General features: G+C 38.3%; 1 protein-coding gene across 1 annotated transcript in view; it reads left to right on the top strand.

The window, feature by feature from the left end:
- Positions 1-27149, top strand: part of SLC9A9 (solute carrier family 9 member A9) — a 530362-nt gene that overhangs the window by 242294 nt on the left and 260919 nt on the right. Inside the window, exon 9 of the mRNA XM_045539403.1 lies at positions 16798-16886. Within this exon, the coding sequence (XP_045395359.1) occupies positions 16798-16886 (89 nt within the window). The remainder of the gene's footprint in view (positions 1-16797; positions 16887-27149) is intronic.

Raw genomic sequence — 27149 nt, 5'->3', positions numbered from 1 at the left:
AGGTAACCAGCAATCATAGAGCCTTGCATGGGTTCTCTAATAGCACTTCGTGTAGGTCCTAGAGATGGTGTTAATATGCAGTGATTTCTCCACAGAATTCCCTGTACCCTGACCCTTCAAACTGGGCCCAAGGACATCTACCGAGTGAGCAGGGCTCTAGGCCTGCCACCCCTGCTTCACCCCTTTTATTGGTTTCATGAATTGCATTGTCACATAAGATCTCATTTGAAAAAAGGATTTCTGCTACTTTAAACAAAGCAGATCTGTTTTAAAATATATTTTATTTTTTTTCTTACATCCAAGGTGTAATATACATTCATTGTGGAAAATTTAGAAAATGTGAATTCACAGAAAGAAATAAAATTAGAATTACTTATATTCCTACTGCCTATTAATAACAATTTTTAATATTTGTGCCCATCTAATTTTATATACAAATATACATACATAATTAAAAATATATACCTGAATATATTCATGCATATACATATATGTATATGTTTCTTATTTTTAAGTAACTTGCTTTTTTCATTCAACAATTTATAGTGAATATTTTTTATGATATTAAATACTGCATTATATGAACTTACCATAATTCTACTAATCTTTTGGCTGTTTACAGTATTTATTATTATTACTGTTACAATGATAATCCTTATAGCTAAATATATGGATTTTTATTTATATAACTGCCTACAAATAAAATATCTTGGTTAATAGGAAGGCTAAAATTTTAAGTTTTTGGAGAAATTTGTCCAAATTGTCCTCTAGAAAATTTGTATCCGTTTATGTTCCCACCAACAATGTAAAAGAGAGCTCATTCATTTACATCTTCACTACCCTCAATCTTATTAATCACTGTTAATTTGATAATCATTTTTTATTTTATTCTGGTTTATACTTATTATATTTTTATTGAAGAAAAGAATTTTAATTACATGTCATTAGCTCTTTGTATCTCTTCTTTGGTGAACTACCAGTTTAAAATCTTTGTTTTATAACCTGTTGAGATGCTTATCTTTGTCACATTGTAGTTTAGTTGCTCTTTATTAAGAAAATCTTTGACTGTCATATAGGCTGTAAATATTATTCAATTTGTATTTGTACCTTTAAATATGTTTTGTTTGTTTGGGTAAGGAAAAGGGGTTAGTATAGACATTTTCAAGTTTTGTGTAGTTAATTTTATCACCTCCTAAGAAAGCCTAAGTGTTTCTTAATGTATGCTTCCTTTGTTTTTGCATTGGAAACCAACTGGAATTTGTTTTGGTGTGTGGTGTGAGGTATAATAGGGATTTGATTTTCTTCCCAGATGGTAAACTCCTTGTCCTAACACCCATCAACCTTTACCTATGAGTTTAAATGTCTATGTGTGTATGTTTATGTATGTTGGGCTTTCTATTGTCCCACTGAGATTTTGATCTTCAGTTTCAATTATTTTAACTTCATGGTTTATTGTGATATCTAGTAGATCAATCTCTCATCTTCTTTGCCCGTTTCAAAAGCTCCTTTGCTATACTTACATATTTATTATTCTAGATGGACTTGAAAATAACTTTGTGAGGTTCCAAACAGAATAATTTTGGGATTATGACTGAGGATACATGAAATTTTTATATTAATTTGAGGAGAAGTGCATTTTATAGCATCGAGTCTTCCCACCCAGGAATATGTTATGTCTCTCCATTTGTTTGAGTCATATTTTATGGCCTTCAGTAAATTTTTATGGCTATCTTAATATTGGACCTAAAAATTTCTTGTTAAGTATCTTTTTAGCTATTTTATATTTTTGGGTGCTATAATGAATGGAAACTTTCATAATTCCTAATTGGTTATTGTTTGTATATGTACATCTAGATTACACTTTTGATTTACTCTCTGTAGTTCTGAAATGCAGAACTAGAGCTGATGTGTAGAATTAGGATTTATGGGCAGAAGGTATAATAGACTGTCAGGTCCATGAGGGCTTTATCAGCACCAACAGAGTGGCTGAAGCATCCCATGCACTCAATAAATATCTTTTGAGCAGTGGAATGAATGATGTTAGCTCAAAAAAAGGAAAAACTTTTAAAATCTGAATAACAGACCACTTTATGAGGCAGTGAGGGCTCTGTGCCTGATAATATTCCTGCAGATTCTACAGTCCCCCGGTCCAGATACTCCACAGCAGATCCATACATCAAGTGAAAGATATATCATAAATTTCATTATTCTACCCTTTATTTTCCCAATTGCTAAGTTAAAAAATAAAGACATGTAGGCCTGAAAAGAAGAGCCCAATCTGGAGGAATGTGGCGGGTGTATGTTGGTTTTGGCTGCCTGCACACATTCTCACTTTCACTGGTGATAGTATCCTGCTGTTTCTTAGGGAACCAGTCACCCCCTCTGTTCATAACACCTTGTCAGTCAAGGTGTCCCATCCTTCCCTGCCAAGGAGAACAAGGACATCTGAAGCTAGGTGAACCAAACACTCTTTCCCTGAGTTGTGAAACTTTAGGAGGGAGACAGGAGCATGTATAACTGCTAGCACCTGTTCTTTCCAATAGCAGAGCCTTCTTGAGACCCTCTCTGTTTATTCCTGCCACCAGGTCCATGGAGCCTTTTCTGAGAGCTATCATACTTGCTTCCAACAAATTTCTTTCTGATTACTGTATCCAGAGTCTTTCATTTATTGCTCGCAAACAAAGAAACCTAAATGGTACAAAGGACGCAATAATCCAGGAGGTATTTCAGCAAAAGAAACTGCATAACTTGGTGGCAGATCAGAAGGGGAAAAAAGGCTCAGAGACAGCACAGCCTGTGGGCTAGGATGCTCGGGACGATCTTACGCCAGGTGCATACTGATAGACAAAAAGAATCAAGCTTTTCAAGACAGTTTGTACAGTGTTCATTATCCTTTCCAATTCAGCTCCTTATCAGATTCATTACGAACACTTCAGTGTGGGGGGCTTGCTCATTACCACACCGCCTCCTTTCACTTTCAGTTGTTACTAATTTGATGATGATCATTAGATTTATTTTGATCATCTTTTACTTCAAGGGCCACATTTGCAGCCACCTCATCTCAGTCTCTTGGAAATTGCACCTGCAAATGTTCAATGGTCACAGAGAAGAACTTGTTTTTTTGGAAACAAGTGGCTTTTAGACATGCAAATGAAGGCTGGCATTTCTATTACCCAGTAAGTCTGATTCTCTGCTATTGGAAACATACAACTGCAGTTGGAAAACTTTTATTTGGGCAGACTGGGCAGAATATAGGATGCAAGTAAGAAGTCTTTCTAGGGGATGAGAGTGTGTACCTAGAAATGGACTTTAGGGACTTCTCACAAGCCAGAAGAGCATGGAAGAAGAACATACATGGATGTGTCTGCCCTGCTTATAAAATCAGCGACTGAGGGATAAGTCTCTGGTTTCTGGCTCTTCAGCTGACTTGCTAAGGGACTGGATTAAGTCGTCCTATTAATTGGTATCTCCATTTTCCTCACTGCGAAGTTCAAAGGATTTTATTATTTTGTAATGGAGGGACATTGTACACACCCAGAATGTGGCTTTTGAGTAAATACATGACCCTAAGGTATTCTCTCCATGAGGTACCTGATATATACGTCCACCTAATTTCTGATCAGGTTGAATTTTTCTTGTGCAGAGGCCTATTTTCTAAAAGTCATTAGGTTACTGAGCTATTATTTTAAATTGAATATTGAAAATACTTCAGCAGTATTATTTATAACGTACTCTCTCATGGAATTGAATCCTGTCATAGAAGCTGCTTTTCAATTTATAAAGATAACCAAAAGCACAGCTGGACAGGTTATTTGAAAATTCATTTTTATAATCTGTTTCCCAGCTGAGAGTTTGGGGGTCAGGTTTTTGCCAGAAGCAAACTTTCAAGGATTGTCATTAAACACCCAAAGAGTAATATTTCTAATGGCAACATTGACACCGTATCTAATGATTTCCCTGCTTCTAGGCATTGCTATAATAAAAGCAGCTTCCATTTTTAGATTCCTGGGGCATATTTTATTTCCGTTGGAGGCAAAGGAGGGGGAGGAGGCCATTGACATTCCTCATTTTCTCATACAAAATGGTAAACAGTACAGACCACTACTTACTCAACTTAAAATGATTTCCATCTAAGTAAATAAACATGTAAAAATATGAAGAAAAAAGTCCTGATTACTAAGTAATGCTGCTGCACTTTTTAGTCTGATTCTAGAGAGTAAAAGACTCTAAAAAATTTAAAATGGTAAAAAAAAAAATGAGTAAAACTCTGGCCCATTCACTAAGGAATTGACCAAGTTGTCTGAAAGAATCACTCAGCATAGGCAAATATGGAGCTCAATGTAAACAGTTACATCATCTCAATCCCTCCGTTTAGGCCTATTCTATTGGTCTCAGATCACAAGGGCCTAATTACATTGTCATGATAAGGAAAAGCTGCACTTGGAAGCTCAGGTCCTGCTTATCTGTCAGGTCAGCTCTTGAAAAGCTTTTGTTGAGTAAGCAGTCAGGAAAAGGGGAACTTGGGAAAGTCTTCATTTTTTACAATAGACAAGGAGGAAATGTTTCCAAATAAAATAACTATTACTGGACATGTGGAGATTTCACTTGATCTGAATAAGTTGGCTCATTACTTCTCATCTCCATCATCTCTCAGTTTGGCAAAAATTGTTTTGAAACTCTTAAGGAGGCTTTTAGCTCAGAGGTGAATGTGTTCCATTTGGGTTGCCACTGATGCATTGCATGACTGGACAGGAAATATATTTCTGGAGCTCAGTAAATAAAACAAATCTCCAGCAGAGGACTTAGTTTGGATTGTTTCTCAAAACAAATATCGCCAGTTTCAGCTTCTAAATATATGTCATTAGCCAATATCTCTTACCTTAAAACTGTTCTTGCTTCCATACTGACGGGACCAGGTGAATCCAACTAAGTCAACAATTTACCAACAAATGAGGTGCAGTGAGGATTTTCCAAGCCAAAAATAAAACCTGGAGGCTCAAAATACTAGACATTCAAGCTGCAGAAATAGGCATCCAAAGTTCTCAAGGGGATTAGTTAACCAGCACACTGAACCCAGGGCAAACATGCAATGATGCCATCTCACTAAACACAGGTGTAAAGTACATCTCCTTGCATAATAACTCATTAACTCACACCTGCACTTTCTTGAACTTCAAATACCTCTTCATCTCAATATTCAAACAACCTGCACATGTAACTGAAGTTGTGGACAAATTTACCCTGCTTTTTTCACTGTAATTGTTTTCACCGATTATTTAACATCTCTTCATGGTGCCAGGAGGCATATCGAAAAGGGAAAATTCTTTTCTTCTCAAGAGCCTGTATTTTGCAGAGGTGTGTAGAAAATTGTCAAAAAATGGCACAAATAACTAACATGTAGGTAAAGGAGAAAAAGGAATTAAGGATAATTCCCAGGTCCCTGTATCAACTGGGATCAATGGTTCATTTCACCAAAATGTGGAGTGCAAGTGAATTCAATAGAAAGGGAGACACAATCACCAGTTTATTCCAGGACCTTCAGAATTCTACACAAGGGTAGAACATCCACATGGAAAGGCACAGTGGACAATGGCACCTGGACATCTGGGATGAGATTGCTGATTAGAGATTTAGGCGACATTGGTATAAATGTGTTAGCTGACTCCAAAGAAATGGAAACTGAAAAGAGAAAAGCACAAGGAGGGTAAGACTGATGAGCACCAAAACTTGAGGCAATATGCCAGGGATATAAGTGGAAAGGTGTTTTTCTTCTTCTCCAGACCTCAAGTTAATTTGCATAAGTGCTCATTACTACATTATGAGGAATTTACATAGAGGATTTTTGTTTTACATGGAAATTTATAAATCATACAACATGAAGTAACACTTAAATGCATGTCTATACTCTGCACTGGAGAAACCAGAATAAGAACATAGATTTATGCTGTTTTCTATATTGACGTTCTTATATTCCATGGACTCACGATTAATCTGCCAACTACGGAGTTGCCAAATATGGTGAACTAGACAGTAATTTACTCTTTGCAAACTTGGATTCTTTCATATTCCCTGAAGGAGTTTTCCATTTCGTTAAATCTTTGACTTCTCAGTTCCAGGTTCACTTTCAGTCGTGGTAGAAAACCTGTCAGAAATGTCTCTTTTTACTAGATCAAAAATAAATAAAAGTGTGGCATGGAATAATAACCCAACAACCTTCAGTCCCTCAGAGGACCATCTAAGAGCAAGACACATTTTTTTTTTCTTTCTTACTCATTCACTCTTTGTGTTCTAATGATATAATATTTCCTGTCCAAAAACACAATATTCTCTAGTCTTAGAAACTCTTCAAGTCTATGTTTCATGTCAAGGAAAAACATGCTTCTTATGACAGATGTTTATTTTTCTGTTTCCTTATCTGAAGGCTTTATCAAATTTTAATGAGAAAAGAACTGTGGAATAATGTTATCAGAGGCAAAGATTGTAAGTGAGAATAGTCTTAAATAAGGAAATTTAAATATTAAATGAAAATGGACCCTCCCACTAATAAATTCATGTAAACACCTATTAATATTTGTGAGGATCAAAAACTAATCTCCACGTGTTCTCTTTTCAAAGCAGATAAACATTTCTTGAAATAGAGGTTCACTCCTTTGACAAATCTGCATTTGAGCACCTAATGTCTCCTGGTCTCCTGGGCACTGGTATGGGTTAGGAGCCATGCAAAATGGTCAGGGCATCAGCCCTTTGTGGAGATCAAGGTCGAGAGGAAGACATGGATAATCTATTTGACAGGAAGTCAACATGAAGCAGTAAATAAAACACAGTGCGATTCTTCAATTCCATGTATGCAGACCTTGAAGCAAATGTAAAAACTGAGCTATTCATATCACAGACATTTAAAATTGGAAGATGCTTAGAGGTCAGCTAAACTAGATCAATGTTTACCAGAGTTTCTTGACCCAATCTGGCAAAAAATAAAATAAGTTCATCAGGTACCGTATGCTTGTATATTTATTTTCATTTTTTTACCCACAAGGGTAATTATACATAAAAGGATAATTTTATAATATATAAAAATGCTAATTAAAATTATAAAGTTCTTATATTTTCTTCCACTCTTCAATGGGTTGTCTTACATACCCCAGTTTGATGACTGCTAATGCACACCACCTTCCTTAATTTAGTGAGGAGGAAGCAATGGACCAGGCAATGAATTTACATTGCACAAATAATTAAACTAGTTAGATGTCTGAGCTGTGACCAGATAGATCCTAGATCCCTCAATGTAGTACATTTTTTTCTTACAGGATTTACAATCACACATTGAACCTTGATCATGTAAGCAAGTACATAGACATATATTTAGCAGCACTAATGCTCTTTGAGAGGATCCCAAAGTGAGAATCATGGAGAACAACATAAATGCTACTCTGTTAATCAAAGGAGTTAATTGTCCTCTGAAAATCGACCTCTCTGGAAATAATTTACTCACCAACAGAATCATTATTTTTCCCAGAGAATTATGGACATCCGCATGCTGTTTCCTAAATTTCTTTGTTTGCCAAATGACTTGAATTTAACTGTATGCCTCTTTGTGGTTTCTCAAAACAGTTCTTTGAGCTAGTGTTAAAAGGCATTGGTTCTAGTTCTTGTTCAAAATGGCATAAATGAACCCCTGCAGCTAATTCTGCTGAAGTCTCACTGTGCAAACACTGAAAGGCCATCCTGCACACAAACATGAGTCAGATACTCTCATTCTTTTCTCTAGGCCACGTCCTGATTTCTTTCAGAGCCCCATATGCCACATAGTAAAGAAAATTGCAAATAAGAAATACTCAAGTGTTTGGTTCTAAAAGTGCTATTTAGGTAGGCTGGAGATGGTCTGAAAGTTTTCCAGGAAGGTGTTTTACCTCCACTACACTAAAAAAATCAACAACGTAATTTGACTGCCGTAACATCTGAAAGAGTTTCTACAAGGACCATGTGAGCATAAACAATTATCCAAATAATTCAAGATGTAAGAATCCTTATAGTAAATTAAAAAAAAAAAAAAAAAAACCTTTTTTGCCCAGAACCATCCAGATTCTCTGTTTTTCTGAGCCTCCAAAAAAGTACTTGGTCTCTACTTCAGCTGTCCCCAACCTTTTTGGCACCAGGGACCATCTTTATGGAGACAGTTTTCCCATGGACTTGGAGGAGGTGGGGGATGGGGGGGGGAGTGGGGCAGGAAGGGATGGTTTCGGGATGGTTCAAACACATTACATTTATTGTGCACTTTATTTCTATTATTACATTGTAATATATGATGAAATAATTATACAGCTCACCATAAAAAAAAGATATTTTTGAGCATGACCCACTCCATATGGACCCAGATGTATGTAGAACACTGGCTTTTGGATCTTAACTCCATTCATCATTGCCACAGAATCCCATAAATACAGCTTGAATCCACGATCTTAGGCAACATAGCAATTGCATTTAATGACTGCTTATTTTTCCAGCAGAGATGGAAACAGAATGATCAGTAGTTCATTTTTGTTGGGAAAGAAACTGAAGAAATATTTTGCCAGCAGAAGAGAGATATACTAAGGTGTTTCATACTTTTAGAATTTTTATGAATACTAGGACTAATAAAACATATAAGATAAATATTTTAGTGCTCTTAATAGTTCAACAGTTAAGCTTAGACTTTATTAGTTGTTTCTCCTATTAAGTTTTCTACTTAGAAAAATTGCAATTAATTTAATGTGTATTTATTCCCTATCTATAATGAATTAAAACTCAGTGTGTGCTGGAGAAGTACATGTTTGTCAGGCATGCCCCACAGTCTCCTATCTCTCTCCCTTTCTTCTTATTGAATTCCTTCCTCCTGAACCTACACTCCCAAATTTTTATCATCTTTGAAGATCCAAAAGCCTCTGCATCCTTCAGGAAAACTTTCCCTATATCCTTCCCCCACCTTCCAAAGCCTGAGAGGAGTCACTCTCAGGATTGCTATTTTCTTGTCAACCACTACATTCCACCTAGTGTTAGATGTCTCTGTGTGCATGTTGTCTCTGTTAGGAGACATAAGGCTGCTTGGGGTCTGGGGCTGGGTTTATTCATTTTAATGTTCCCTGTATCCGTGACCAGTCCTTTGCTCATGAGAGAACCTCAATAAATAAATAGCAATCAAGTGGATAAATAGTGGATACCCAGGCTAACTCGTGAAAGCCTAGTACCTTAACTATAGTATTACTGAGGATTGTCTAAGTTTGGATTACTAGGATTAAAAAGCACATTTTCACCTCTGCTTTCCTTGATGCAGGAGTTCAAGATGAAGAAGGCAACAAATAAAAACTAAGGGCATAGAATATGCAAAGCACATACTATTTTATCCCCTGGGAGCTTGTTAAACAGGAAATGTTGTTGAGTTTACCCCGGAAATGAGCTTCTCTAAGTTATTGCTTCTTTTCATGCTGTCTTCCCTTCATCTACTTCTAATAATTACTGTAAAACTTTATATTTGCTTATTAGCATTTAGTTTGTAGAGCATTTTAATATCCATCATATTGCTTCATACTCAGAACAGACCTGTGAGACCAGTCGGTGCTATCTAAATGAGAAGCCTGAGCTAGCCAGTAGGGGAAGACTTTGGCCAACATCAGCCATTGCACACCTGTGGCTGTGGCCAGAGAACAGAGCTTGAGAAGCATGGAGCCCTGAGAGAGCCCAGACATTGTTAATTTACAACTTTTAATTTTACTGACCACGTCTACTTTTTTATATGTTCTCTTTGGCTTATTTTTCATTTTTCTTTATTAAGTTTTTTATTCTATTTGCTTTGGATCTATTTTTATGTCCTCTGTTTATCTTCTTGAGATAAAATAGTCTGTTAATTTTCAATCTTTTTTACTGATAAAATACATGTAAGTCTATAAATTTTCATCTAAATAATCATTTGGTTTTTATCCCGTTGTTTTTGATAGGGAATGTAGTATATATTTTTATTTTTTTCTAAATAATCCAAAATTTTATTTTCAACTCCAATTTTATTTAAAAGAATACATTTTAAAATCTCCAGTGGATACATTTATTTAATCTCTACTATTTGTTAATTTCCAATCATATAACACTATGGCCAAAAGATGATAATTTTATGCCACTGTGATCACAGGATGTGATTTATTTGCTTTATCTGTTTTTAAAGGGGGAAAAATTTATTGAACTATTTGGTAAAATTTATCATCAATTTTATGCCATGTGAGTAATTTGTTCACATTCTAGTAATATTGGGATTAAAAAGAATCATTTAAAAATAAAGCCATAAAATATGAATTTTAAAAAATGAAAATTCTTCGCATGTCCTTGATTATAATTCCTTCTTGAAACTAAAATTACTTCACAGAACCATGTCAATTCTAAAAAGTCACAGAAGAAAAACAAAAAATAGAACACAAAAATATAATTTTAAAACATTTTTTAAAGTTAGCAAAGGACATTTATATACCAAGAAAAAAGGGTAACAAAAATTGTGTTGCTCCTTTGTCTTCTAATTGTCCCCAAATGCTAAAGGGTTAAGAGTAAGGCAAAAGTCTCTTTTTAGGACCATACAAGGCCAGGGCCAAGCCATAGCAAGGGTGAATTGATATTTTGTACCAAACTATGGGCCAGAGACTTGCTTCTCAAAGTGTGGTCCAAGGACCAGCAGCATGGACATCTGATGATATAAAAAAAAGCAGAATCTGGGGCTCTACCCCAAAACTATGGAAGCAGAATCTTCATTCTAACAAGATCCTCAGGTGATTCAGGACATTAGTTGGATGTACATTACTATTCAAGGGCCCTGGCAAAAGTTCTGAAATCCTTGCATAATGCAGATTTCTTGACCACAGCTGAGCTTCCAGATGGGGTCAAATGGCATCTGATGTATGGGGAGGACAGTGATACAAGCTATAAATTAAGCACAGCCTAGGGGTGACAAGGACAGGCAGGGCAGAGAGGTAAGAAACGAGAAAGGAAGTGGGTTCCTGTGCAGTGAGCTGCCTCTGTCACTTGGGCACAGACATCAGAATTCACCATTTTCAATGTCCTCTGACCTGAAAGTTTGTGGTCTAGAGATTTGGAAACATCCTTTTCTACACAGAGAAGACTTTCAGAGTTTCTCTTTAAACCTCACAGCTTATTTAAAAAAAATAAGCTTTTATAAGTATAAAGTATGGTAATAATACGTTTTAAAATTTTACTTTAGACAAGTTGTCTGTCTCAAGTTGAAAGAATATTTGAAAGTCTTTAAGTTTATCTTGTCTTTACTTATTGAGAAAATTGGGCTGCCTCTATTCAAAATGTCTAAAGGTTTCTTTTGGAACCACTATTATTTCTTTATTCTGAACTTAAAAAAAAAAACTAAATTGAGATGTTAATAATAGTGGATTAATGAAGTAATGCCTAGACAAACCCACAGTATTGGAAGAAATTGAAACATTTACTTTATGAAGAGAATCCTTTCTACAACAACTCTGGCAAATGATCGTTCAGCCCAAACATTTCAAATGATGGGGAATGCCTCACACTTCAAGGTAGCCACTCCACTGTAGGATAGCACTTGAGTTTTAGAAAGGTCATGGGGTTGGGAATTAGAAGACCCATGTCCAAGTCTGGGATTGGCCTCTTTAAGAGTTCTAGGCCTAACATATCCCTATCTCCAAGCCACTTATTCCAATATAATGGCTCAAACTCGCATCACTTTTTAAAAATACCAATTCCAACCATAGGTAGGATTGAAAAGAGCATGAGTCCGGTCGTTGGGGGCTTGGCACAGTGTCTCAGCTGCTACTGATGTCCCCCATTGTCCTGGTTGTTATGGGGAAGATACAAGTTGGATGTTATTTACAGATGGCAAACCTTCCATGGTTTCAGAGAACTATCAAGGTTTAGAATGGGAAGGGACCCCCAAGAGAGTACCCGTCAGGATTCAGTCAGGAAAAGGGAAATCACCTAGCCATTGACAGATGGAGTTTAATGCAGGAAATTGGATAAACAGTTGGCAGAGAGCTGAAAAAGTACAAAGGGGACATGGAGGTGACAGAGAGGTAATAATTCCAGGAACCGGATGCAAACCCTAGGACTAGGAGGAGCAAATGGAAGTGAATCTAGAAGCTCCTAAGAGAGAACCACTGGGCTGGAATCCAGACCTCTAGGGACACTGCCTGGCTGTGGCTGCTCTCCCTGAGGGTTGCCACTGGGTCTTCCTGAGATGCAGCTGACAGGAAGAGCAGGCAAAGAGGAAGGAGCAAGTCCTTCTCTCCCCACTGTGTTCTAGTCTCTCTCTGGGGCTTCATACTGGCAGGGCCCAACAGCACAGGCAAAGGAGGACGTGATTGGTAGAGCCCCAGCCCCGGGATCACGGAGCCAGTAAAGAAGGGTAGGTTTGGAGCCGAGACACTAACTAGTTTGATGATTGGCACAAAGAGCACATGGTCCCCCTTCTCCGCTGATTACACATGGGAATCTGGGATCCAGAGCATTTAAGAGAGTTGTCTAGGGCCCCGCATCACAGCAGCACAACCAGTGCTTGGCAGGCATGGACATGTGAAAATATGACAGTTAAAATGTACATTTGTAAGGTAGAAAACTGTCAACTTTGAATTTATTTCTATGGTAGAGAATTTTATAGATAATAGATGTATTTAGATGAGACATTTTTAAAATGTGTTTTGGCTTGTAAAAGTCATACTAATTACAGTAATTTGTGTGATTTATTTAATTACCAAACTATAGAATTATGATTATGTATGCTAATACTAAGGGTCAGATCAATTTTGTCGTTTTATTTTAATTGCTACACCAAGCCTCTGGTCATATAGGCGTACTCACTATTGTTTTTTGCTAATGTGATGTATCCATACACACGAAACTCAAAAAATGTTTAACAAGAATGTTGCCTTTAGTGTTCTATTAAAGACAAGGAAACGAAAACCAATGGAGCGACTAGGGAAATTATCTTCAAATGACAAGCCCAGCTGGCTAGATATGTAATCTTCATCAGCAAATCTCTATTTCCCTGAGATATCAGAAATGATATTTTTTAGATGGATTAGGATCCCCTTACAACATTCAAAGACGGTCTAATATAGGCAGAAAAACACAAGCAGTCTGGGAAATATTGAATCTCAGCCCTGCCAATTTCAAGGTGACCTTGGGTAAATTACATTCGTGTCTTACTTGTTTGATGGGGATAGGAATGTTCATTTATTTATTCAACAAATACTCACAGAGTGTCTGCCATGTGCCCGGTACTGCTCTAAGGGTTAGGGACCAATGACTCCCTCTGCCCTCACTGAGCTTTTCATTGCAGTTCAGGAAGGCAGAAAATAAACACATAAATATGTAAAATGCTAAGTAGCAGTAAATAATATGGGAAAAAACAAAGCAAGACAGGCAAGTAGAGAATGATGAGAGGAATAATTTTTATACTGTGAACAGAGAAGGCCTGTCTGATAATGTAACATCTGAACAGATATCTGAAGGAAGGAGGGAGCCATGTGGGTATCTGGAGAAGGGCTTTTCAGTGGGACCTAGAAGAGCACGGGCCTCCCGGTGGAACAGCGCAGTGAGGAAAGTGTGAGACAAAGGGGAAGTGTGGTAGGAGATGAGGTCAGAGAGTTGTGGGGAGGTGAGAAAGGGCAAGATCAGATCCTGCAGGGCCCTTCAAGCCACAGGAGTTCATTACAAGGTTTTGAGCAGAGGACTGATGTGATCAGACAAATCAACAAGAAAAAAAACAAACAACCCCATTAAAAAGTGGGCAAAAGACATGAACAGAAGTTTTTCAAAAGAAAATAGACAAATGGCCAACAAACATATGAGAAAATGTTCTACATTACTAATCATCAGGGAAATGCAAATTAAAACCATCTTACCCCTGTCAGAATGGCCATTATTAAAAATTCAGAAAACAATAGAAGTTGACATGGATGCATAGAGAAAGAAACACTTATTCACTGTTGGTGGGAGTGCACATTAGTACAACCTCTATGGAAAATAACATGGAGATTCCTCAAAGAACTAAAAGTAGACCTACCATTTGATCCAGCAGTCCCACTACTGGGTATCTACCTAAAGGCAAAGAAATCATTTTATGAAAAAGACACCTTCACACGAATGTTTATCATAAAAACAATTCACAATTGCAAAGATAAGGAATCAGCCATCAATTCATGTGTGCATAAAGAAAATGTGGTACATGTATACACCGTAGAGTACTACTCAGCTATAAAAAGGAATTAAGTAATGTTTTTTGCAACAACCTGTATGGAACTGGAAACCATTATCCTAAGTGGAGAAGTATCTCAGGAATGGAAAAATAAATACCACATGTACTCTGTAATGACTGGGAGCTAAATGATGAGCACACATGGGCACAAAGAGCTGTAAAGGACATTAGAAACCAAGAAGAGGGGAGGCTTGGAGGGAGGTGAGGGATAGAAACCTACCTACTGGGGACAGTGAACACTATTCTGGTGATGGGCACATTAAAAGCCCCAACTTAAGCATTATACAAGGTGTCCATGTAACAAAAACATTTGTACCCCCTTAACATTTTGAAATTAAAAAAGGAATCACTATTGCTGGGTGAGGAATAGACTGTGGGGGGCTGCCCGGGAGACAGAAAGGCCGGTTAGAAAGGCTCTTGCTATAATCCAGGCCAAAGATGGTGGTGGCTTGGAACAGGATGTTAGGGGTGGAGGTGTTGAGAAATGGTTGGGTTCAAGGTAAGTTTTGAAGGACAAGCCAACAAAATTGCTGATGAACAATGAGAGGAGAAGTAAAAGGTGATCCCAAAGTTTTGGCCTGAGCAACAGGAAGGATGGATGCTATTACTGAAAAAAGAAAGGCAGTGGGCAGGGTTGGTTAGTCATGGTAAGCCTGTCGTGAGATAGGAAATCAATGTAACAAATGAGGAGACGTAAATGAAATGAGCACCATTCTTGGCCCACAGCAGCTGTTTGACCAATCTCAGTCCCTTCCCTGTCCTTTATAACACTTGTTTGCTACCTGCTCTTGTTCTCATAATGAATTTATTCACTACCCATGCACACCAGCCCTTTTTCCCCCCTACTTCTTCACAGATTAATATATAGTCAAAACAGTTCCACAGCAGGGAGAAGGTCAGCTAAACCTCACCCAGAAAAACCCTCAACAGACTAGACTTGACAGACAGATAAATCACATTTTTAAATAAATAAGGAGAAATATTTGATACCAAAACAATATCCATGGCGATCCTCCTTGTGCCTTGAAGTACTTAAAGTGCTTCAGCGTCCTAAAAATTTCCCTGGTATTCACTGATATTTTAATAGAAATTCTGTGAAGAGTAAAATACAATATTGTATAAGCATTTTTTCTTAGAATTTCTGAAGAGATGCTGAGAAACTGAAAGTTTACCAAAAAATCTACAGAAACACTTACTGAATATATATTTCTTGGAAAAATTTCCTACTTGTTTTTATTCTTTTGTCTAAAATTTTGAAGCATAATATTAAAAGGAAATAAATCTTCTAAATTCTATGCACTTATATTATGTAAATGCCTCAGCAGTATTTTATCCAGTGCCAACCTGAAAAAATAACGTGTAAATAGAATCATACAGTCTACATATTAAATAAGTAAGCTCAGTTCTTTAAAATTCTTTATTGCAGATTCATTTGAAATGTCAGTATTCAGTTCACATATCTCTATACTCTTAAGAATCATCAGCATTTAATTTATGAGTGTTTTTTAGTTGGAAAGATTCTGCTGCTTAAAATTCAATTCAATCCTCTTGGTCTGAGTTGAGGAATACTTATATCTTGTGTTTTTCCCAAAGCCCTCCTCTCTGCCCAATTTCCCATAATTGATCTAATCTTTAATCCAAAGTAGAGTGCAGCTCCCACCCCTTCCCCACCCCAGCACAGGGGCGATAATACAGAGAACAGCAGAGCCCAGGGAGAAATAACACATTCATCTCATGGTTGCTATTCTTCGGTCCCTAGAAAGTATCTAGTGTATGTGTGACTTCATGTAGCATTTAAAGCTGCTATCATGTGGTTTAAAACATAAACCCTGCAGCAAGCCAAGGAGCAGCTGAAGGCCCACGGCTAGTAGGGAGCACGCAGGAACAGACCGTTTACCTTCCAGGAGCGTGTGCCTGGGATGTGTTCATTAGCGTGTTCAGCAGCAGCAGGACAGGGCACCCAGCCCTGCCAAGGAGGCTCAGGAGCGAACGAGGACTTCTCTCTTCTGGTTGGCACGTAGGAGCATTGGCAGCAGCAACAAAACCCCTGTAGATGTCTTAGGTTTGTGACTCATGGGCTTTTAATACTAAATTATGGTATGACAGGAACCTCTTCAGGCTCCCCAAGGTACACAGTGGAAAGCAAATGTCTTTGAGCTAACGTGCCAGTATTTAGTATAAAATGCAGCAAAGTAGTTAGCACTGGCTATGAAAAGCCCAGAGTTGACTATGAAGTCTTTTGTTCTTATGTTTCCAAGTCTAACTTTCCTAACTCATGACCAAGGAATTGTTTATCTCCAGGAAAAATCTACTTCTCACTTTTATTTAAAGTCTACTTCTTAATGCTTCTCTTTAGGTTTAACCCTGCAAGGCCCCTGTTTAAAGCAAGTAGCAAGATTTACCCAGGTTTCATCATCACGGTGATTATTAGCAGTTTTAGCCCTACTAACACCAAGTCCGTCTTCCAGCTGGGATAGCCCCATCCTGTGACTTAAATGGTAAAGAAAATCGGTTTTGACTGATCTGTTTTTTAATTTCAGGAATAGTTGCTGTTCTCTTCTGTGGAGTCACACAGGCACATTATACTTACAACAATCTGTCGTCAGATTCCAAAATGAGGACTAAACAGGTAAAAGAAAAAAACTCATTGTAAGCTTTGTCTCTTTGCTCAGTGTAATGGTTATGCGGCGATTCTGGCAGTGCATTCAGAAAGAATTTCATTAGTAAAGGAAGAAAGTAAGCTTAAGGCTTCATTACGGGTTGGATATTTATAGATCTTTTTTTTTCCCTCTAGGATAACCATTAACAATTCTCTTGGTAAGCAAAAATATAGTTATAATAGTCTCTCTCTCCTGAGAGATGTGGAACTTAGACTGTCAGTCTTGAAGATGAAAGGCCTATAGTCAGTAATAATTCACAGTCACTTACATCTAAAAGCATTATAAAGCCTGTGAGATCGGGTTGTTATAGAGGGAGAAGGAAATGAAGAAGGAGGAAGTGATGTTTGGGTTTTAATTGGGTGCTTTTGATTCCAAGCAAACTCAACTGCCAGTTGTCACACAAGCAGAATGTATCTCTCTTTTGACAAGAACATATCTGTGTGTACATCTGCACATGAACACACATAGATTCCTTCCACACACATTTGGTACAGAGCCTCTCTGTGCCAGGCACTATGTGAGGCACTAGGGATACAAGGACAGATAGTATATGACCCTGCCTTCGGTAAGTTCATTATCAAGTCTGTTGATGAGGACAGGGATGTGTAGCGAACAGTTATCCACAGTGTGATAAGTACTATGATAGAAATGAATATCTGTATAGGGTGTTCGGGGAGCATTTAGTAGGGCATCTTCTTTAGTTAGGATTGGGAAAGTCAGGAGAAAGTTTCCAGAGATGCTATCCGATCTGGAGCTTGAAATGAAAATAGAAGTTAGCTGGGTAAAGATGTTGGGTCTAGTGGGGAATGGAGGGTAGCAGGAAGGGCATTTGAGGCAACGGATCAGCATGGATAAAGTCTCCCAAGCAGGCGATTGAAGCTCTGTAAATAGTTCAGTGTGGCTAGCAATTGGGATAAGGCTAATGCAAGTGGAATACAGTGAGGGATGAGACCATAGATATAGCCAGAGGCCAACGTATGAAAAGACTTATGTACTTTGTGAAGGAATTTAGACTGTATACAAAAGGTAATGAGGAGTGGCTTAAATAACAGAAATTTATTGTCTCACGGTTTTGGAGGCCAGAAGTCTGAGATCAAGGTGTTGTCAGGATTATCTCCTTCTGAGGGCTGTGAGGGAGAATCTGTTCTATGTCTCTCTCTTAGCCTCTGGAGGATTTCTCACAATCTTTAAGGTTCCTTGGCTTATAGCCACATCACCCCAATCTCTGCCTTCCTGGTCACATTGTATTCTCTCTGGGTCTGTGTATCCTGCCAAATCTCTGCTTTTTATGAGGACGCTGGTCAAATGGGGTTACTACTCCAGTATGATGTCATCTTAACTGATTACGTTTTCAATAGTTCTGTCTCTAAGGTCACATTCTGAGGTTCTGGGAGTTAGGACTTCAACATATGAACTTTGTGGGTACACAATGCAGCCCATAACAGGAAGTCATTGAAGGGTTCTAGGCACAATAACTTTAAGATAATTGGAGTTCCATTTGAGAAATATTACTCTGGCAGACAGGGACAGGGATCAGAGGACACTTTTGATCAAAAGGACGCTTTTGCTGTGTAACAAATAACCACACAACTCCAGTGGCATCCAGCAATAAACACTTACTTATCACACACCTGTGAGGCTCAGCCACTTGAGCTGGGTTAAACTGAGTGTTTCTTTTCATACCAACTGAGTTCACTCAGGTGTGTGGGGATTTGTTGGGGGCTCTTTTCTAAGGTAGGCTGACTGGGGAACATTTGCCAGTGCCATGTGTCTCTCATTCTTTTCCTGGTGAAGAACAAGCCCCAGCATTGAAGAAAGTCCATTTCTAGCCTGTGCTTTCATCACATTTCCTAAACATCCTATTGGCCACAGAAAAATCACATGGCTCAGTCCAAAGTCCAGAGGCCAAGCAGGTCCCTGACCCACAGTGGGAGAGCACTTCAGAGTTATATATTAAGGAGTGTGGATATAGGGAATGATGGAGAATTGAGCCAAAGGATGCAACCTATCCCAAATGCAAATGGAGGTAAAGAGGCTCTTATAATAAACCTGACATGGCCAAGGACATCTGATGTGATATTGGGGTAGTGGGAGTAGAGAAAGCAGAAGTGACATCCAAGCAGAACCTGTAATTGGCCAGGAATTCCTAAACAGAAGTTCTTGAAGGCTTACTTTAGAGCTCTCCAAAATGATCACTGCTTTCATCCCTCTCTCTTTGTCATGTTCCAAGCTCAGCTGGATCTGACCTTCCTCGACCTGTCCCGGGACTCTCTGCAAGGTCACCCTTCCCCTCTGCCCATCACCTCAGGTGACTCAGAGGAATCACAAGATGCAATTACAGAAATTTCAAGGACCTCTGAGTGAAACAAAAACAAGAACCAAAAAATGGATACAAATACCCAGAAACCTCCAATATACAGTCTTCTAGAATCCTCTTAATTATGGAGACTACTAGTATTCCCTAGGGCTTAAAGGGAAATGTCTTGGGCTGGTTTTACCTGGCCTCTTTTGGTTGTCTGAGCATTTGTATTCTGGGAAGCTGAACCCTGGTTAGGGACTTGCACTTTTAAGTCATGCTATCTAGACTGCTCAGCAGAACTTCAAAGATAACTCAGCTCATGGCAAGACAGCACCCCAGCACCTAAGGGAGACAAAGCCAGAATCAGTTCCCACAGCCTTCTGTTCTCCCTATGAATGGCTTGACAAGCACTCCCTGACAGGCTGCCAGCATCCATTTTACAGCACTCTCCTTTAAGGAAGGAGATTTTTACAAGTTCATTCTTTAACATCTAGATAACTGCATACCCTCATCTCTGTTTTCCCCCCACTGCCGCCTTTCCTGGACGCCTGGATCATAGCAGAAGCCTAATGAATGCTAATTTCCTTCCACTCCCTTCTCATCCCCTTCCTCACTTCTTTTCTTTCTTTCAGGGTCTGTTATTTTCTGCTTATCTTTTCTCTTACAATGTGTACATACATAGAATATGTACATATTTATACATTCTTGCTTATCTATGCATACATGTACTCATACATATCCCATACTCTAGTTTATAGAGTCTAAGGTCTCCACTTTGAAAGAAATATGATCAGAGGTCCTTGGCCACATCTGCACCAGTGTAGCAAGCAAAGTGCAAACACCACATGGGAAACCAATTATAAATTGTAGAGCAATGCTGAGTCATATACTGTAGTGGTTGCCACTGTGTCCTCTCTGAAACTGGAAAGGTTTGGAGAGTCTTATGTGATGTCACAGGGTACGAAAGAATTTTATTCATTGACTGTGTCTATACCAGCTAATCAAATAGCTGTATCTGGATATAAAGGCTTTTGAGAATTATGTATTCTTTATAGTTTTAAGAATCAGAGTACCTTTTTAAATTTGTGTTTTTTCACTTTAAGACATGTTTTGTAAATGATAATGATCCTCTAGATGTAGATGATTTGACTTTTGCTCCAACCTACGAAAAAACATGTAACATCACTATGTGTTAGGCACAAAGCAGCCTAAGAGACACTGTGATGCTGTTACCCACCTTAAGGATTTATATTTTGAATAGCAAAGCATTCTTTTAAAGAGTATATGAACATATGCGGCAACCTCTATTCCTTGACTGGGAGTGATCTCTTGCTTTGCAGGGTGCACATCCAGTCCTAGAGATAGATCCTGCACGCACTGCTGGGGGCACTCAGGATGGGGTCAGCACACGGTGGTCTGTAGCCTAGAGGTCTCATACTGAGCTACCCAGAAGACTGCGTACAGACCCCATGATCCCACCCACACAAGTTACAGCTTGTCTCCCACTGCCTCTTCCCTCATCCACTCAGACCCCCAGGCAGGCTTGGGCATTTGTTAACAGGGCCAGTGCCAGGGTGTTTCCATCAGTCGTCTTTACCTTGCTTGAGGCTGACTTGCAAAACCATGTACTTCCATCCCATCGCTTTTAACTAGAATTTCTCCTTTCCTTCATGCAAGTCACACTTAAAAATTATTTCCAACATACACATCTATGTATGATATGAAGGTAAACAATTAACGTTTATTGTACATTAGCGTGTATAAAGTACTTATATACTTTCTACTTACCTTTCTGCCTAAGAGGTAGTTATTATTATCACTAAATATCTTCATTCATTGAAGAAATATTTTTTGAGAGCCTACTTTGTGCCAGCTACTGTTCAAGGTGCTGGAGATATAACAGTGAACAAAAAAAGAATTTCTAGTAGAGGAGCTTTACAGTAATCAAAATAAATAAGTGAAATATTTAGTATGTTCGTGGTAAGACATAAGGCCAAGTAATAAAACAGGTTTAGGAATTTGTGTACCAGAAGGCAGACTTGCAATTTTAGATTGGGTGGCCAGGGAAGGCATTAGTGAGAAGGTGATACTTGAAGGAAGTAAAAGAGAGAGCCATGTCACATTTGCAGCAGAAATTGGGAACAACAAATACAAAAGCCCCCCGGGGCAGGGGGACCAATGTGACTGGAGCAGAGTAAACCAGGGAAGCGTATGAGAGACCATATCAAAGCAGGGACAAGGGACAGGTCCTGTAGAGCCTGAATGAGGTGGGAAAACACTGGAGACCCTTAAGTACAGGCACATGCCTGCTATGATTGAAGTTTTAAAAGAATGGAGGTGTCATTTATTAGCTAAGGAAGACTGAGTAGTAGGTTTGGGGAACAATTAGGAGCTCAGTGTTGTCTTGTTAAGTTTGGGATGTACATTAGTCAATGAAGTGGAGCTGCTGAGTAACCAATTGGACATAGGGTTCTGGAGTTCAGGAGAGAAGTCTAGGATGGAAATATAATTTGGGAAGTCATCAGCAAAAAGATGATATTGAAAACATGTGACTGGGTGAAATCTCCAGGAGAGTGATCGAAGAGAGGGCCAAAAAACCAAGTCCTGAGATTCTCCAGTGTTACTTGGTCAGAAACCAGTGAAGGAGACTAAGAGATTATAGCCATCAGGGAAAAGAAAAGCCAGGAAAGTATAGTATCCTAGAAGTCAAAGGAAGAGTGTCTCAAGAAGGAGTGTGATGAATTATACCAAATGCTGCTGAAATATCAAGGAAGATGAAGAACATGAACGTCATTGATGACACTGGTGAGAACCCCACTGGTGGAGTGACAGGGTGAAAGCCTGATTAGGATGGGTTCAAGAGAGAGTGGGAGGAAATAAATCAGAAACCTCATGTGTTGATGAATTTTTCAATGGAGTGTTGCTGTGAAGAGCAGCAAAGAAATGAGGTGATAGCTGGAGGGAGAAAAGCCAGATTCTTTGTCTAGCATTTATGGGCAAACAATGACATCTTCATTATAGCACATTCTTTCCAGATGCTTATTTTATTTCTATTCCCCCCAGATAATATTTTTAGTGTTTATCTCCATCGAATGGAAAAGCAGCAATGCAAATCCAAATTTAAATTTCCAATAAAAGAAGACAATGGGAGCCAAATTGAATGTGCTGTGCATGACTTTGAAAATCCAAGTAAAGGATCTGGAATATGGGAGAGGCAAGATGACATGGTGGAATAAACACTTGGCTGAGGGTCCAGAGAACTGGGTCTTGCCGCCATCTCTAGTACTAATGGTGGGACCTTGGATAATTAATTTAACACATGTGAGCTTCAGTTTTCTCATTTATAAAATGAATGATTAAACTAAATGATTGATTTTTAAGGGTCATGCACTAGACCTAATATTCTGTGAGTTGACCTAGAGCATAAGATATATGCCTGATTCCTCCTCTCAAACTAGATTTGGGCAGGAATCACTTGCTTGAAGACTATAATACATGGAAATGAAGGGGGGGGTTAGAGTTTGCCATTGATCTTCAGGCCAAGTCATTTTGTAGGCCATTTTAATAAGTTGTCAAAGCAAATCCAAGGAGGAGGCAATCAAAAACCAAAGTCCCTGGTTCATACTGAGGTGAAAAGGTTCACTCTGCACTGGGTACTTCTTCCTGAAAAACTCTCAGCTCCTAACCGAGTGGTTGAAATGGCTTTTTCTAAGACTGCCTGCATCCTCAGGGTGAAGAATACAAACCTTATATTGCTACCACTCAGCCTCTCAGGGTATGACTGAGGACTTTCCAGCTGTTCAATTCAAACACAAACTGAGTATATTCTAAGCACTACAGTGGTTGCATGACAGACACCATGTTGGAACCAGGGAGAGAAAGGCAAATAGCCATGGTTCTTGCCCTTAGGAGGTCCTTACATAGCAGAAAACACACATGCACACAAACAGGTATACACATGCATGCATGCACTCACATGCACGAATAAAAACTCCATGTGGCAAACGTTAACATAGAGGGATGCACAGCATGTCATGGGAACCAGAGAACTGAATTGCTTAATGGAGGGAAGGTGTTCACAGGAAGCTGATTTGGGATTTGGGTGTTTTGGAATTTCAGTGTAAAGATAATTAGAAGATTATCATGCGGATTTCATGGGGGATGAAAACAAAAAGAATAGAGTATGCAAAAACATAAAACTGAGAAACAACTTGACAAGTCTCAGAACACACTTTGTGACCAGGGTCCGGGTTGCCTCAGAGAAGTAGGTGGGGTAGTGTAGGGCTCCTGGTATAGGTTGGGGAGCAGGGAAGAAAGTGTGTGGGAGAGAGTTGAGAATTAAAATGGAGAGATGAGGTCACATGAACGTTTTAGTGTCTCAGTGTGCTACATTTAGGAGAACTCTATGCTATAAGGCTAATAATTGCTTAAGATTTTTAGGCATAGAGATAATGATGCTAATCAGATCTCTGCCTTACAAAGATAACTATTATGGCATCAAGGAAAGGCTGGACAAAGGATCTTTTGGAATTAGTAGTATTCTTGTCTCTATTAGTGGTTTTAAGGGTTAGCTGTGAACAAACATGGTGAGTGCCTTCCGTGACATCAATCTTAGCACTCATCACACTTCCTGTTAATAAACTACTTACATATATGACATTTAAATTTATCTTAATCTTCTGTAACTCTAGACATATTTTTGTTCTAACCTCTTAGGATGTTGTGGTCTATATGAAAAGTTTATGAAAATTTACCGTCTGGTTTTGCCTTGAACTTAAAAGCGAGTTAAATTCTTGCTGAATTAATAAATTAACGAATGAAAGAATTATGACCGTTGACATTCCAAGATAAAAAATAGAGAGGAAAACAATATATGCTAATTAATGGTTTTATTTAATTCTGATAGGATGCATTAATTTAAATTTAATGAGTTAGATACATAAGGCAAATGTCTAGGGTAAGCCTGGGATATTGAAAGAAAGATCAAGTACAATTCCATTACTTATGTGAGTTTCCTGCAGTGAGTCTCTGCCTCATTGATTTGCATTACAGTGGGTTTTGATTATGGTTTTATGCATTTTTTTCTCCATCACTTTTAACAAAAGCAGGCACGTTCCATTCCAGTTACCTGTTTCAAGGCACAGTGGAGAGAATGTCGTGGGCAACAATGCCCCTACTTCCCTCGCTTCTGAGTAGATCAAAGATATCTTCATAAACCATAGAATTGCCTTTTTTATTACTCTAATTACATTTCTTTTGTCAAGATTTCTAATACTTTTCTTCTTCCCTTCATTCAAAATACCTTTAAAAATACCATCCTAGAAGGGTTGAATTTATAAATAATTGCAAAGTGTTTAAATTTCTCCTTAGCTAAGCTGGTGATTCTTTTCAATGAAACTCATTATATTGTAGAAAGGACATTTAGTAGTTCAGCTAATAAGTGTTCCCTTTTAAATGCTAATGAGAGTGGAGCTCCCACATCATGGCAAGAACACACTGTACTTTCAGTGTCCAGAAGGATTTATTGTCTGTGAACCCCTAGTCGATAAGCCTTTAGTCCACAACCAACTTCCGTTATAGCCACAGATGACTGTTTGGCCCCTCAATAATGAGTGTCTTCTGTGTCCTGGGTACTGGGGCCCAGGGAAAAATAAAGATAAGTAAGACATGAACCATACTTCTTCTTGAAAATTTTTCATGTAAAATTGTTTCTCTGGCAAAGCTGTAGTTGGGCGATAACTTCTCGATTAAATCTATCCTACTCTTTTAACCACAAATCTGTATTTGTTTATCATAGCATATAACTGCAGTTGAGAATTTCAAGTCATGATATCAAAGAAGTACAGAGCTAGGTGGGCCTATCAAGATAAATTTTACACCCAAAATGTTAGTGGGTGAAACTGAAGCCCAAGGAAATTTGATGACTTAGAGGGCGAGAGCCAGTTCTCCAACCCAGGGCCAACCTGGAAATGGATCAGTGCTCAAGCATTTTACACTGTAAGCTAAAAATACACTGTACCTGAGCCAACCCAACATCTAGTGGATTTGTTATATATTTCTGTGTAATGAATCACCCCCAAATTTAGCAGCTTAAAGCTTGAATTATTATTTCAAAAACTTGAATTATTATTTCATATAGTTTTTGAAGGCCTAGAATCTAGAAGCATCAGCTTTTCTGGGTAGTTGTGGCACAGGTTCTCTCATGAGGTTGCTGACAAATTGTTGTATGGAGCTTCAGTGTCTCCACTTGGCTGGGGCTGGAGGATCTATTAATTCTTCAAGATGGTCATTCACGTGGCTGTTGGCAGAAGGCCTTAGTTCTTCACCACGTGTCCTACACAGGGCTACTTGGGCCTTACCACAATGTGAAATCTTACTTTCCTCCAGAGCAAATGAAACCACAGAGAGCAAGAAGGCAGCAATGCCTTTGATTAGCTCATCTCTAAAGGTATTCACCATCACTTCTGCCATATTCTGTTAGAATCAATTCACTAAGACTGGTCCACACTCAGTGGGAAGGGAATTAAGCTTGGCATTTTGAAGGGAAGAATATCAAAGAATTCGTGGACATATTTTACAACTACCAGGAGGCCTGATGTTGGTTTTGAAAATAATCGTTTGATTATGGTTCTAATTTCTTATGTGGTTGAATATTTAGGCTTCCTACTTCTTTAGTCAATTTTGGCCATATATATGTTCTCAGTCAACCATCTACTACCGAGATTTTTTTAAAAAGGTAACAATTGTTGAATACTATATTATGTCAGGCACTGTACACATACGTTTCGCATAAGTTATCCCAATTAATATTCACAAAAAATCCTTGAGGTAAATACTATTGTTAGTCAGATTTTATAAGCCTTAGAGAAGTTAAGAAGCTACACAAAGAATATATATTATTTTTAGTATCTTTTTTATACATTGGATTATAGATCTTTTCTTATAGAAGATTATGTACATTTTCCCTTTTTTAATTTATGAAACTTTGCATATTATACTGATCATTTGGGGATTTATTTATGCATTCTACTACTCTCTTCTCCTTCTATCATGAATCCATTCTTCTTCCACTCCTTGGACTTCTTTCCTTCTTCCCTGTGCCCTCGTGGAGGACAATGACCCTATGTGAACCTTGCCCCTCTGACCACCACTCTCCATTCCTTTTCCTTCCTCTGCTTTAATGCTACCCTGAGAGGGGCTCACTAGGTAGAGCCAAGAATGTCTTTTCTTTTTCACCAAAGTGTTGGTGCTACCTCATCTTCTATCCTCTTTGCCTCTTCATCTTGGAACAGACACCATATTACATTTTGCCACTGCTGGCTTTCTTTCTTCAGAATTCATCAGTGTTCCATATAGCTAAGACTTCTTGAGTATTGTTATTGTTTTCTTCCTCCTCTTCATCATCGTCGTGAAAGACTCTGTCAGAGGCACCTACCAGGACTGTCTTTAACTCTACCCAACAGGCAATATCTGTGTTGCCCATATTAATTCACCTTTAAATTTCTTGCCAACAAGTTCCCAAAGTCTTCTCTTAATTTTTACCTTTCTCCTCTCCCAAAACCCCAAGAAAGTATGCTTACCTCATTCATCATTTTATAAATCTTAATTTTCTTTATTATATTTTCCCCAAAATAATAGTTTTATATTCTTTTTCACTATGTAGAGCCTCACCTCCTCAGAAAGATAGCTTGCCCTCTTGATGCTTGTTCTTTTTCTCTTGCTCATTTTTTTCACTTCTAGAAAGTAAAAACTACCATCATCAGTGCCTGGACATCAACATATAAATTTATATGATCCATGTCCTTCTATGTATGTGTCTGATTCAACATGTAATGGAAAAATTTATCTGAATAGAATTTAGGAGATCAGATGGCCTGGTCCCTGCTTTGATGACATTCAAGACAGATGGTTACCCATTATTACCTTAGAATTT

This window comes from Lemur catta, chromosome 1 (genome assembly GCF_020740605.2).
Source record: "Lemur catta isolate mLemCat1 chromosome 1, mLemCat1.pri, whole genome shotgun sequence".
Lineage (NCBI taxonomy): Eukaryota > Metazoa > Chordata > Mammalia > Primates > Lemuridae > Lemur > Lemur catta.
This window is presented reverse-complemented; position numbering and strand designations above follow the sequence as displayed.